The following is a 15,632-nucleotide window of genomic DNA, read 5'->3' on the forward strand; positions in this document are numbered from 1 at the left end:
CCAGCAAAGATTGTCCCTCGTCGTCGTTTTCAGACGTCAGTGTGTCACACTGGGGAACTATAGAGTTTGGAAAGCAGGATTTCCGGAAATTGAAACACAATTGAAGCCCAGCTTCCGGCGTTTGAAGTTGAAAAAGAGTTCAGCTTGTTATATGCTCGTCGTTGATAGTTTGACATTCAATACAATAAAGATTTTCAAAATTGAGGCTTTCTTCTTTAGAATTTAGTCCCAATTCGCTCCAGTTAACGGTTTGATTATTTTCTCAATTTGTCAAATAATTTATGTGCAGAACAAAACCGTTACTAATTTTAAAAAGTATTCCTATCACAGACCAAGTTCTTTAATCAAGGTGGGTATTGGAACTTAGAACTTCTTTGTATGTCTTATGTTTGCAAGCTTTTCACAAGGATATTATTTTTTGAAAAAAAAATTTTTTTTTCGATAATATGGAAAATGTACACTGATTTTTTATTAAAATCATGTTTGTGATGCACTACAGCAAATAATGAGTAAATTTTTGTGAAATATTTTTATCTTTTTTTTTTTTTAAATGAACTTTTTGAAAATCAGCCTTCGTCATGTACACTGAACCATTTGAACGAATCTTGACCAGAATTTTGAGCCGATTTGGTCAAAGCAGTGTTGAGATATCGTGGCACCCGTTTTTTGAAACTGCTAACTTCAAATAGCTTTATCTCGGCAATGATGTTTCCAAATGTTTTCAATTTTTTTTGTTAATTGATGAAAATGTTTATTTTAACGCCCTGAAAACAGATCCTAAAAAAACTTTTAGGGTGTGCTCAAACCACCCTCTGACTTTTTTACCGATTTACATTTACATAAAAATCCTTTAAAAAAGCATTTTTCGGAATTGCAAAAAATGATGTAAGCAACTCGTTGCAAAACTTGATTTTTTCAGCACTCGACGTATTTATCCAACTCGGTAAACCTCGTTGGATAAATGCACGACTCGTGCTGAAAAAATCTTGTTTTTGCAACTTGTTGCATAATCTACTATTTCCATTATCATTTTCAAGGTTTTAAAAGATAATTCCAGGAATAAAATATTTCTTTAAATATTGTCGATATCGATCCATTTCTAAAAATATTATTTTCATGTTTTTTTTTTCCATTTTGAAAGGTCAGGTTTCCTTTTAATTAGATTAATTTCTTTACAACGCTCTATCTGGTAAACTATTTGTCCAACTTTCTAATTATTAAAAGGAAAATTGAAGAAATTTGATCGGCAATTCCAGAAACATATTTTTAGAAGTTGACATTCATGTTTAATGCTTCAAAATTAAAACAAATGCACTTTTTTTCTTGGAAATTACCTTTAAATGGCAATAACATAAAAACGTTACTTAATCCACCCTTAGGTGGTTGGCGCCTTCCTCACATTTAAAGGGTGCTATCCAAAATGCAAAAAGTGCGTAATTAACACTAAAGTGCATATAACTCTTGATAGGGCTCATAACTTTTGATAGATTTGTCAGATCTTCAATGTCTTGGACGCGTTGGAAATACCTTTCTGAAAATGTATAGCATGACGGGTTTTCTTACAAAAACCACCCTTTTTACAATCTTCCGGACTATTGTTAAAATTGTTTTTTAGCATAACTTTTGAAGTACTTAACTAAACTGCATAATTTTCAATAGCGACTTATGGGACCCCAAGACGGATCGAATGACGCCAAAACGGACAAAATCTGTTCAGCCAATGTCGAGATAATCGAGTGACAATTTTTTGATCAACATCCCACCACACACACAGACATTTGCTCAGAATTTGATTCTGGGTCGATAGGTTTACATGAAGGTGGGTCTAGGAGGTCTAATTGAGAAGTCCTCAGTAACGTGAGGAAGGCAAAAAGGTACGTTTTATCGGAAATATTTTGATTGATTGATTGGTTGTAAATTTCAAACAAAGGTAAAGAAAAACTGTGAATTTCAAAAAAATAATTGTTTGTGGTCATACATCAATTTCATATGGATGTAAATCACAAATTTTAGCCGCAAATGAAAGGTTGGACTTTGAAGGTAAAAAAATAATATGAAGCAAAAGCAAAATAAAAAACAAATTGAAAATGTGTTTTGTTGAATATTACCTGATTTTTGAGTAATTTTACCTTAAAAATTGTATTACTCTAACACACAGTTTATCCGATGTTATTTTACCAAGTTTTTTTTGTGTGTAAGAAGAGGCCTTCTATAAACCACGTGGACACTCTAAGGAGGAGGAGAGGGATTCATACGTTTAAAGCTGTGTTTTACCGGCCTGAATCAAAATAAATATGAATATTGTACCGTAAACTGGGGTGACTTTGATAGTTCGGGGTGATTTTGTTAGGATTTTCAAATGCCCGTCAAATTAATATCTAAACATTTCTGAGAGTTTTGAGTATGTAAGCTTTAAGGGATAGCTTATTATCGAACATATATGCAAAAATGTGACTGTTACATTGAATGTATGAAAATAAGTGGCCAAATTAAATTTCTATCAATGTCACCCCGGGCTATCAAAGTCTTCCCAGTTAATGTTATAGGTAAAATTTAAGTTTTTCAAGAAAAAAATAGGTTTTTGATTTATTGTATAGATTTTTAACTGACCTGCCTTTGTAGTTGGATCGATCTGTTCCAATTTCAATATAGCCATATTTAGGCCGATTTTTGAGCGCCATGGTCCCAGAGCCTCAAGGTCACCCGAAGTTCTCATAAAAAATGAATGTATTGAAAGTGAGATATCTATTGAGAATTTGAATTTACAAACATCTTTTTAAGTTTTTCCAACTTTTTTCAGTAAAATCGCTGTATCTTGCCAATAGTTCATTTTAGTTTGAGGTCTACATTGATTATTATGTAAAATTGTTCGAGGAACGCGATGGTGATAAAATAAAACAAATAAAAATATAAAGAATTGGTCAAAACTGAATTTTAATACTTAAAACGTTGAAATATAATATTAGTGGGCATTTAATTGTTAAAATTTTATTTTTATCGAATTCCTTGGACAATTTTCTATAAAATGAAACCTGTAGAAAGTCTTTTGCTGAAATAGTTGCAAAGTTATGAGTAAAAGAAATAAAAGTTTTTTAGAAAATCTTCAAAAAAGAGGGCGGTACCAAAAATAGAGGGATGGTTCAATCAGCACCAGATTTCTGTTAGTTTGGTCCAAATCGGTCGGAAAGTCGAGTCCCATAGTTACCCATAGTTGATAACAGATAAGCAGTTCTCTAGGATTTCGGTCATTCGATTTTTTTTGTATTTTTTAATCCGACTGAAACTTTTTTGGTGCCTTCGGTATGCCCAAAGAAGCCATTTTGCATCATTAGTTTGTCCATATAATTTTCCATACAAATTCGGCAGCTGTCCATACAAAAATGATGTATGAAAATTCAAAAATCTGTATCTTTTGAAGGAATTTTTTGATCGATTTGGTGTCTTCGGCAAAGTTGTAGGTATGGATACGGACTACACTGGAAAAAAATAATACACGGTAAAAAAAATTTGGTGATTTTTTTATTTAACTTTTTATCACTAAAACTTGATTTACAAAAAAACACTATTTTTAATTTTTTTTATTTTTTGATATGTTTTAGAAGGCATAAAATGCCAACTTTTCAGAAATTTCCAGGTTGTGCAAAAAATCACTGACCGAGTTATGAATTTTTTAATCAATACTGATTTTTTCAAAAAATCGAAATTTTGGTCGTAAAAATTTTTCAACTTCATTTTTCGATGTAAAATCAAATTTGCAATCAAAAAGTACTTTACTAAAATTTTGATAAAGTGCACCGTTTTCAAGTTATAGCCATATTTAAGTGACTTTTTTGAAAATAGTCGCAGTTTTTCATTTTTTTAAATTAGTGCACATGTTTGCCCAGTTTTGAAAAAAATATTTTTGAAAAGCTGAGAAAATTCTCTATATTTTGCTTATTCGGACTATGTTGATACGACCTTTAGTTGCTGAGATATTGCAATGCAAAGGTTTAAAAACAGGAAAATTGATGTTTTCTAAGTTTCACCCAAACAACCCACCATTTTCTATCGTCAATATCTCAGCAACTAATGGTCCGATTTTCAATGTTAATATATGAAACATTTGTGAAATTTTCCGATCTCTTCGAAAAAAATATTTTTGGAATTTTCAAATCAAGACTAACATTTCACAAAGGCCAAACATTCAATATTACGCCCTTTTAAAATGTTTGTCTTGATTTGAAAATTCCAAAAATATTTTTTTCGAAAAGATCGGAAAATTTCACAATTGTTTCATATATTAACATTGAAAATCGGACCATTAGTTGCTGAGATATTGACGATAGAAAATGGTGGGTTGTTTGGGTGAAACTTAGAAAACATCAATTTTCCTGTTTTTAAACCTTTGCATTGCAATATCTCAGCAACTAAAGGTCCTATCAACATAGTCCGAATAAGCAAAATATAGAGAATTTTCTCAGCTTTTCAAAAATATTTTTTTTCAAAACTGGGCAAACATGTGCACTAATTTAAAAAAATGAAAAACTGCGACTATTTTCAAAAAAGTCACTTAAATATGGCTATAACTTGAAAACGGTGCACTTTATCAAAATTTTAGTAAAGTACTTTTTGATTGCAAATTTGATTTTACATCGAAAAATGAAGTTGAAAAATTTTTACGACCAAAATTTCGATTTTTTGAAAAAATCAGTATTGATTAAAAAATTCATAACTCGGTCAGTGATTTTTTGCACAACCTGGAAATTTCTGAAAAGTTGGCATTTTATGTCTTCTAAAACATATCAAAAAATAAAAAAAATTAAAAATAGTGTTTTTTTGTAAATCAAGTTTTAGTGATAAAAAGTTAAATAAAAAAATCACCAAATTTTTTTTTACCGTGTATTATTTTTTCCAGTGTAGTCCGTATCCATACCTACAACTTTGCCGAAGACACCAAATCGATCAAAAAATTCCTTCAAAAGATACAGATTTTTGAATTTTCATACATCATTTTTGTATGGACAGCTGCCGAATTTGTATGGAAAATTATATGGACAAACTAATGATGCAAAATGGCTTCTTTGGGCATACCGAAGGCACCAAAAAAGTTTCAGCCGGATTAAAAAATACAAAAATTAAAATTGAAGAAAAAAGACCGATTTCGTAGAGAATTGCTCAGATGTGTTAACGTATATTCAACCATTTTTATAGATTTTTGACAGACTTTCTTGCCATGTAGTCCAAATTACTATCTTCTTCTAAATCAGTGTTTCTCAACCGGTGAGGAATTCCCCCCTGGGGGGGAATTTGGCCATTCTTGGGGGGGAATGAGGATGCAATAGAAAAGTAATGCCTTTAAACAAGCTTGTAAAAATAATCCATGTCTGAAACTTTCTTTGAAACTATCGAATTGGAAGAAATATTTCTACTATAAAAATAAAAGTCCGTTAAAAAAGGAATGTTTTTTAAACACATTTTTATGAGTTTTTGCTCTATTTTTCAGAGATTGATAAACTCTCCTAAAATTTAAGAGTTCTATGAAAAACTAAATTGAACTTAAAAAAATCTGGAATTTTTTGCATTGAATTTGAGCTGCAGATTTTATATTTTTTTGTGAATTTTCTCATCTCTTTTCAAGTATTTTGATTATCGCCAATTTTATTTTACACGAAAAGATTATAAGATTTTTTTTTATGGAAACATTTGCATTAATTCAATCAGGAACAGTTAGTTTATAAAAAATACAATTTTGAAAATATCGCTTATAAGTTAATTTCAGTTTTCTCAAATCATTTTTTTTAACTTTTATAACGTTTTTTTTTTGACAGCCAAATTAATTTAACTAAATTTGAAACAATATCTCTGGAAGAAAGTTCAAACAATTTTGGACTGCTGATGGTAGTTTATTTCACAAACTAAATATTTTTATGTTTTGCATGATTTTTTTTTATTGAAACTTCAGTCTTATGATAACCATTAAATGGTAAATTATGAAATTTGTTAAAAATTTATTCAAAATTTAAGGGGGGAATGAAGTTTATAGAAAATTAGTTAAGGGGGGAATGGAACGAAAAAGGTTGAGAAACACTGTTCTAAATTTACAATTTTCTCATAGAAAAAAAAAATGACGTTTTCGTCGATTTTCGCAAAAAATCATACCTGAGCAGTTCTCTAGGATTTCGGTCATTCGATTTTTTTTGTATTTTTTAATCCGACTGAAACTTTTTTGGTGCCTTCGGTATGCCCAAAGAAGCCATTTTGCATCATTAGTTTGTCCATATAATTTTCCATACAAATTCGGCAGCTGTCCATACAAAAATGATGTATGAAAATTCAAAAATCTGTATCTTTTGAAGGAATTTTTTGATCGATTTGGTGTCTTCGGCAAAGTTGTAGGTATGGATACGGACTACACTGGAAAAAAATAATACACGGTAAAAAAAATTTGGTGATTTTTTTATTTAACTTTTTATCACTAAAACTTGATTTACAAAAAAACACTATTTTTAATTTTTTTTATTTTTTGATATGTTTTAGAAGGCATAAAATGCCAACTTTTCAGAAATTTCCAGGTTGTGCAAAAAATCACTGACCGAGTTATGAATTTTTTAATCAATACTGATTTTTTCAAAAAATCGAAATTTTGGTCGTAAAAATTTTTCAACTTCATTTTTCGATGTAAAATCAAATTTGCAATCAAAAAGTACTTTACTGAAATTTTGATAAAGTGCACCGTTTTCAAGTTATAGCCATATTTAAGTGACTTTTTTGAAAATAGTCGCAGTTTTTCATTTTTTTAAATTAGTGCACATGTTTGCCCAGTTTTGAAAAAAATATTTTTGAAAAGCTGAGAAAATTCTCTATATTTTGCTTATTTGGACTTTGTTGATACGACCTTTAGTTGCTGAGATATTGCAATGCAAAGGTTTAAAAACAGGAAAATTGATGTTTTCTAAGTTTCACCCAAACAACCCACCATTTTCTATCGTCAATATCTCAGCAACTAATGGTCCGATTTTCAATGTTAATATATGAAACATTTGTGAAATTTTCCGATCTCTTCGAAAAAAATATTTTTGGAATTTTCAAATCAAGACTAACATTTTACAAAGGCCAAACATTCAATATTACGCCCTTTTAAAATGTTTGTCTTGATTTGAAAATTCCAAAAATATTTTTTTCGAAAAGATCGAAAAATTTCACAATTGTTTCATATATTAACATTGAAAATCGGACCATTAGTTGCTGAGATATTGACGATAGAAAATGGTGGGTTGTTTGGGTGAAACTTAGAAAACATCAATTTTCCTGTTTTTAAACCTTTGCATTGCAATATCTCAGCAACTAAAGGTCGTATCAACATAGTCCGAATAAGCAAAATATAGAGAATTTTCTCAGCTTTTCAAAAATATTTTTTTCAAAACTGGGCAAACATGTGCACTAATTTTAAAAAATGAAAAACTGCGACTATTTTCAAAAAAGTCACTTAAATATGGCTATAACTTGAAAACGTTCACTTTATCAAAATTTTAGTAAAGTACTTTTTGATTGCAAATTTGATTTTACATCGAAAAATGAAGTTGAAAAATTTTTACGACCAAAATTTCGATTTTTTGAAAAAATCAGTATTGATTAAAAAATTCATAACTCGGTCAGTGATTTTTTGCACAACCTGGAAATTTCTGAAAAGTTGGCATTTTATGTCTTCTAAAACATATCAAAAAATAAAAAAAATTAAAAATAGTGTTTTTTTGTAAATCAAGTTTTAGTGATAAAAAGTTAAATAAAAAAATCACCAAATTTTTTTTTACCGTGTATTATTTTTTCCAGTGTAGTCCGTATCCATACCTACAACTTTGCCGAAGACACCAAATCGATCAAAAAATTCCTTCAAAAGATACAGATTTTTGAATTTTCATACATCATTTTTGTATGGACAGCTGCCGAATTTGTATGGAAAATTATATGGACAAACTAATGATGCAAAATGGCTTCTTTGGGCATACCGAAGGCACCAAAAAAGTTTCAGCCGGATTAAAAAATACAAAAATTAAAATTGAAGAAAAAAGACCGATTTCGTGAGAATTGCTCACCTTGAGAACGGCCGACCCAATTATAAAGCGCCACAATTCAAAAGAAAGATTGTAAGTTAGACTTTTACGAAAAATTAATTTGAGTTCAGAAGAAACTAGCTGATAATTTTATAAAATTATAAAATTTTATTCTTATTTAGCTAACAAAAATGGATAGTGTCTAATAAAAATGTTTTTACTGAAGTTCTGCTGCACCACGAGTGGAAAACACCACGCCCTGCTTGATGTCAAATCCAAATGTTCCCAGTTACAACCGATATCTCGCAGCTGCAGAGCGTTCCTTTCAGCTCAGAGTGGGTGCATAGCAACTGCAGGAGAACAGAACTGTGGCCACCGGACAAAACCCATTCATTCAATTAATTCGAAATTGATTATTTATCTGCTGCGAACAACTTTGGTTTCAGGGCGAAGCGACCACCTCAATACCGTAAACAGGAGTTAAATTTTAACAAATTTAATTATTTCGATATTGAAATTAACCATAGTTTAAGATACAAATTTTCAATAACTTCAACAATCTAAGTTTATAAAAAAAGTCATGCAAAGTTACATTATTCAAAGAAACGTCGTTTTACGGTCCTACAGATCCTCTAAACGTGTCAGCTAAAACCCCAAAAACACTGCTTGTGCTGCAATTTGAATGTTTTCGCATCCGAAACAGAAAACCGACCAACATTGGACTGCAGTTCCGGTATCTATACGGCTGACAGGACCGATGAAGGAAGCTCCAGTATAGCAACGATTGTGTGCAAAAACAAAAGAGTTTCAACCCTGGCGGCCACAGTTTTTCGAGCCATTGTCGGACGGGTGGTGTTGGGTTTGTTTGCCTCAATGATGGTTCGGGAATTGAATTTTACTCTTGAATTCAGATTTGATGGTAGTTGTGCGATTTGGTGTTATGTTATTAGGAATGTTAGAACATTTTTAATGTTTTTTTTTTTGGATCCTTTCATACCGTTGACGTAATTAAAACAATTATTGGTTGCAAATCATCGATTCCTTCTAAAGTGCTTCAAAGCCTGTGTCCAATATCCAGCGTTAATTACCCGCCCTGCCATAAAGCCCCATTAACCTCCGTCATAATCGGGCAAAAGCACGACACCAATTATTGTGCCCATAGAGTGAGTGCTTTGCGAACAAAACGAAAGCAATAAAAGTGTGCCCAAAGTTCAACTGTTGTTAACTTTAATCGCCCCCTTCACTCCCTGTTTCATAAATAACCCATAAATTGTCACAATTGAACTTTTAACGGTTTCTTTCCCCGGGAAAAACTCCGAAGGAAATCCGCCTCGGGCGGTGCAATTTCGGGAAAATTAAATTTATTGCACAGTGATAAGTTAGCAATCACGTTGAAACGAATAATTTTATTTTATTCTATTTTTTAGAGATTGATTCTAAAAGTTCAAAATTCAATAAAACACAACAAGGTTTCAAAGTTAATTTTCAGAAAATCTCAAATTATTTAGCTTGGACAAATTCCATTACTCCTTGATAAGAACCAAAATCTTATAGCAGTGTTGCCAGATCTTCATACATATATATATTTTTTAATTTGTCACCAAGGGGTTTCCAGCATCGTGTCCGACTGGTCACTAATTCGGAATCTTGGAATTTGAGCAAGTAATTCTGTAATTCCTGATTTACTGAGTAATTCCAGAGTAATCCTGGTAATTCTCAATAATCCCAGTAATCCTGGTAATTCCATGATTCTTTTTTGTAAAAACATTCTTCGAAAAATAATAAAACAAAAGAAAATAACTGTTAAAAAGATAATTTCGATAAACCTTTTATGATTCTATTTATTGCCTATTAATTTTCATGTAAGAAACCATAGTTATAGCTAGTACGGGATCATTCGGATTATGAGTAAGTAATTCAGTAATTCCAGAATTACTTCGCAACCCTGCAGTAATTCCTGTAATTCTGGAACTACCAGTAATTCCGTAATAATTCATGTAATTCCATAGTTACTCAGTAATTCGTGTATTACCCATCAATTCAACACAGAAAAAAAAGTTGAATTTTGAATTGAAAATCTGTAAAAATGTGAACCTGATTAATATTTATCAAAAACTGATGAAAATTCATCATTTTCTGAGGTAAAATTAACCATTTATTTTGACACAAGAACTGTCACCAATTCCTGATGAGTCTTGCCGTTGCTCTTTGCGAGGCAAGGCCTGCTTCGATCGTGTTTGGCCTGCGCCTTTGTTTCCTGTGGGAAAAGAGGAAGAAAAAGTGTTTTACACAAATGCCACTAACTTATCATTATATACGCGCTGATCCCTGTTTTGCCTGATGGGATTGGAAGTTTAAAGATAGTTCGAGGATCCGTCTGGTTCTTGTTCTATGTTTAGGCGGGGCCAGACAATGCCCAATGACCTCGGAATTGGGCCGCTAGGATCTCTGCCATTCTGAAATGGGTCATTGGAAGCAGCGCGAGGGCTGTCACCACCTAATACCCCGGACTGAGATAAGCTGTATCAGCATAACTCAAGTCTGATACAAATTATACTTTCCCATAATTTCGCTGCCGGCCAGCGGGTATTGGATTGGACCACACACACACACACACACACACACAGATCTGTCACCAATTCCTGATGAATATTACCATTTTTTTCTGTGAAGTAACTTCAGTGTCCAATTTTCCCAGGTTTTGAGTTTCCCGGAAAACGGAAAAAAATATTTTTTATTCCCGGGAATTTTTTGAAAACGTCATAAAATCTATGTTTTCTTTATATTTCTTACGTTTTTCATGCTTTAAAATCATACTATTAGCTCAAAACTATTAATATCAATCTTAACAAGGAAAGCACTTTTAGATAGTTTTAAAGATTTGTTTTTGTTCTTTGTTGTGCTTTGAATTTTAAATGCACTCAAAACGGGAAAAATATTTAAATATTCCCGGGAAGTTTTTGAAAAAGTCATAAAATATATGTTTTCTTTATATTTGCTTTTAAGCATTAAATTTATAGAATTAGCTCAATACTGTTAATATCAATCTAAACAAGGATAGCAGTTTTTAAATAACTTAAACAATTTTTTGTTGTTCTCTGTTGTGCTTGGAATTTTATATGCACCACATTTCTAATTCAAATTAAATAAGTATCTTATCAATTTTTTTTTTAATTTTTTTTATTTGACATGACTAAAACAGCTTAAAAAATTGGTTTAAGATGGCTAAAAAACAAAAATGACCACAAACAAAATGGTATCAATTTTTGTAAAATTTTAGAAAAGTTTAAAATTATAAATTGTAATACTAATGTAATTTCCAGGCCAAATAAAGATTTTTGTTTGATTCCGGGAATTCCCCGTACAACATATAAAAATCCCGGGAATTTTGTGCCGGGAATTCCCGGGTTGGACGCACTATTGCCAAGCACGTGGTTTTGTGCGTTTGACAGCTGTCATTCGATCCAATTCCAAAGACTTTTCTCAATATGCTGGAAGCTAGGCAGTAATTCCAAGTTATTTTTATAAATTTGACCAATTCTGCGTGGTTTCTGGAAATCCCAAGTAATTCTGAGAGATCATAGTAATTCGTGCCATAATGCCAGTAATCCTGGTAATTCCATTTAGACTGGTCAGTAATCCTTGATGCTGGAAGCCCCTTGTTTGTCACAATCACTTGAAAATAAATTCGTGTCACACAGTTTTGAAATGTTGCTAGGATTTCATCGATTTCATCTTGATATCTGATGACAGTGTTGCCAGTTCTTCTACCTTTGACCCATTTGAAAGATTGCTTAAAATTAAAAATTTCTTAGGGCAATAGATTTCGATGATTTTGTCAGTCGTCGAGTTTAATTGCATTTTGTACAGTGCAATTATGAAAGCAGAATTAATTACCTTAAAACTCATTATTATTTTTGCTGTCTGTCTTCCTCCCCAGAGTGCGACTCGCAATGTTCGGACGACATTTCGCCGATGATGGAACCGCCGCTGCCCCCGCACGCCACCCTGCCGATCGCGCTGGTTCCGCTGCAAAAGTCCTCGCCGGAGCGGCGGATCACCCAGAAGGAGATTATCGCCGGCGAGGAGCGGCCCAAGTTCCTCACCATCAAGCAGGTCCAGGACGCGGCCCAAGGTGAGCGTTGAAAAGGGGAAAATGGTTCAAAACTTTCACGCCAAATTGCTCTGTCCCGTTGTTGAATATCGTCGTAAAGGCATTCAATTAGCGGGGCAAAAGTTTGGAATTGAAACTTAAGTGACACAGAACAATAGACGCAACGAAAACACAAAATCCAAAACTGTAAATTTACCACTTAAAAACATGTAAATTTACATAATTTTTTGAGCAAGATCTCAAATTCACGCCTGTTTTTCTGTGTCAACCATAATCTTTAATGATCACAAAAAACAGCTTCTTCACAGTAGTGTGCAAATCATCAAAACATCAGTCCCCTCACATCGTGATCGTTTCGACTATTGCAACCACAACTGGGTCGCAAACAAAAACAAAACTGGCACATTTCTCGACATCTCAAATCATCATCGTTCCGTTGGAGGCTGTAAATACTAAATCACCCCGTCGATCATCTCGATAAACATGAAATAAATTGGACAAATGAGGCGAAATTTAAACACATTTGTAGCAGATGCTGAATTATGTAGACTTTCTCACACACACACCCACACAATAACTAAATCGGAATGCACTCAACACTCTTGTCTAAAATACATCATCTATGAAACATTTAATTGTGGGTTATAAACTAGGATTTTTTTATCAACACTATCATTAATTTATCTGCAATCCTTTACATATACATTCTGTAATATTCGCAAAAGGATCAAGTAACAAAAATTGAATCAACATTGTTGAAATGGCAAACAAACATGAGCATGATGCTTTTGTGGCTTATTGCTTCAACAAGTTAAAATGAAAAAGTGCAAGCGGCCAATTTCAAATAATTAAAAGTGTGCTTGTTACTGTTTGATTACCAATCAATGTTCCCTGTAAACTTCCACGGTTGCAGTAAAAAAGATCGAGGCACATTATGTTTCATGACCTACAAACAAGCTTATTGTTTCGCCGACCGGGCTACTTTTGTTCATTTAAATTTTAAAATGTGACTGAAGAGAAGTAAACTGGGAATTCTCAAAAGAGCGATTCCAGCTAAAATCAGGCATTTTTCTGGTACTTTTGTACCCTCTCCGATTTCAATGAAACTTTGTAGACATGCCATTTTTGTGTATATGGAGCCAATTGCACTCAAAAATAACATTTGAGAAGGGCGTAAGTTATTTAAATATGTTTGTATTTTACAATTTTAAAATTACTGTATCGTATCAAAAAGTGGTCAAAGACAAACTTCTAGGAAATCAGACGAACTTTCTGAAAAATACACTGAAATTAAAATACACGCCACTTCTTTGAGATTAAAAGCTTAAAAGTGAAATTTTCAGGTGATGTCACGATTTTTTTCGTTCAAAACTTTTGAGGAAATAGCCTAAGATGTTACAAAAAGACTGACGAAAAATGTAGGATGGTATGTCTCTCCTGAAAAAAATACAAAAATCATTTACTGAAACTGTTTTTTGAAAAGTGGTCTAAAAGTCAAAATATTCAAAAAACCAGGGCTGTGGAGTCGGAGTCGGAGTCGGAGCTGGAGTCGGTGGAGTCGGGTCTTGGGGTTTTGGGGACCTGGAGTCGGAGTCGGAGTCGTCAAAACTCAAACAGCTGGAGTCGGAGTTGGAGCCGGAGTTGGCTAAATTTTATGAACTGGAGTCGGAGTCGGAGTCGGAGTCGAAAATTTCTGATAATCCGGAGTCGGTGTTGGAGTCGGAGTCGGAGTCATCTTAAAAGCAAAAAAAAAATCGTGTTGTTCAGTATTTGCTATAAGACAGCTTAATTTACAAAACTTCTTATATTTTTAATTGTTTTTTTTTTAAGTCGTATGCACTGAATTGCCAATTTTTTGTAAAGATTTATCAGATGCCATTATGTTTTTGAAGCTTTTTACTGTGATTGAAAAACTCTTATTGTGTTATTTTACTAAATGATAACCTGTTTATTCCCTCTTACTCAAGTATTTAGTATTATAACTTTTTGTAGTCGGAAATATTTAATTGATTCTTGACTGCATCCCTTTCAATTCAAATTTGACCAAATTTAATCTAGTTCTCTCTGAAAAAGTACACGCACAGTCATCTTTTACCCTGATAGCGAATTTCTTGGAGGTTTTAAGTAAATCATTTTTCAGGGAAAACAAACGAGGTACAAAAAAGGATTTAAAATAATAATTGCTGTTTTTGGAAATCGGAAATAGTCACTGACAGTATAACTCTTCCAACAAATATTCAATGGTTATAATAATCTATTTCTAAGAAATCAACATGTGCATTTTGTTTTAAACTAAGTACAAAAAAATCAAAGTGTTGCATTTAAAATAATTGAACCTGACAAAAATTATCAATACAGTTGCAACTTAATACAGTAATTTTTAAATGGCAAAATACAAAAATATTTAAATGACTTACGCCCTTCTCAAATGTTATTTTTGAGTGCAAAAATGGCTTATATAGGCCTAGGAAAAAAAATCTACAAAAGTTCATTGAAATCGGAGAGGGTCGGGTTCAAAAGTACCAGAAAAATTCCGGATTTGAACTGGAATTGCTCAAAAGTAGTTTTTTTTTGTTTTTTTTCTTGTTTCTAATAACTTTGATTTTCCACAATTTCAGTAAATTGAGAAGTTTTTATTTCAACAAAATATTTCATTTTAAGCATAACAAAATAAACTTAAAAAATAAAATAAACAAAAAAAAATTTCAGTTACGGAGTGTTCAGGATGGGTTAGAGAACAGCAGCATGACCATAGGTCAGGGACACGAAATATGGAAAAGTTACCCCGACCCCTCTTCGATTTGCGTGAAACTTTGTAATGAGGGGTAACTTTTGTCCCTAATTACGAATACATGCTCCTTTTTTGATATCTCATGACTAGTGCGTCCATCCCGGGAATTCCCGGAACAAAAATCCCGGAATTTTCCCTAAATCGGAAATTCCTGAATCCCGGGATTTTTTTTTTAATAATTTGTCCAATTCCCGAAATTGAAAAAAAAAATCATTTTTTTTCTGGAAATTCAGATTTGGTTGTGAAGTGGGGGAAGGGGGGGGGGGGAGGGGTTGGAATGAATGATCACATTTTGTTGCTCTGAATCTGGTCTAACCGAAACCACTTCAAAAAAGCAAAACATTGGACTGCAACATTACTTAAAAATCTGTCCCAATTCGCACCATGTGTTCCATTTTTTATTTGGCATATATCAGCTGACATTTGGATTATTAGAGAAAATTTTTAAATTGTTAGTTTACATAATGCCTAGCGCTTTAAATATTTTTTATTTAATTTTAAATATTTTTAAAGACTGGGTATTTATTTTCAATTTGAAAAAATATCATATCAAATTATTTTTCATCGAATTAAAACAGCTGTTGACGCAATTTTTTGTATGATGTTTTGATTGACTTCATTAAAACAGGAACAGAAAAAAATGATCAGTACACCCATATCCAAATTTATATATAAAACAAGAAATTCAAAACCTTTC

General features: G+C 32.3%; 1 protein-coding gene across 6 annotated transcripts in view; it reads left to right on the plus strand.

Moving 5' to 3' along the window:
* LOC120413919 (uncharacterized) overlaps positions 1-15,632 on the plus strand; it is a 259,164-nt gene that overhangs the window by 223,561 nt on the left and 19,971 nt on the right. For all 6 annotated transcript variants that reach the window (XM_039574896.2, XM_039574893.2, XM_039574897.2 and 3 more), the window contains exon 5: positions 11,971-12,165. In XM_039574896.2, coding sequence (XP_039430830.1) covers positions 11,971-12,165 — 195 coding nt within the window. The remainder of the gene's footprint in view (positions 1-11,970; positions 12,166-15,632) is intronic.

This window comes from Culex pipiens, chromosome 3, assembly GCF_016801865.2.
Source record: "Culex pipiens pallens isolate TS chromosome 3, TS_CPP_V2, whole genome shotgun sequence".
Lineage (NCBI taxonomy): Eukaryota > Metazoa > Arthropoda > Insecta > Diptera > Culicidae > Culex > Culex pipiens.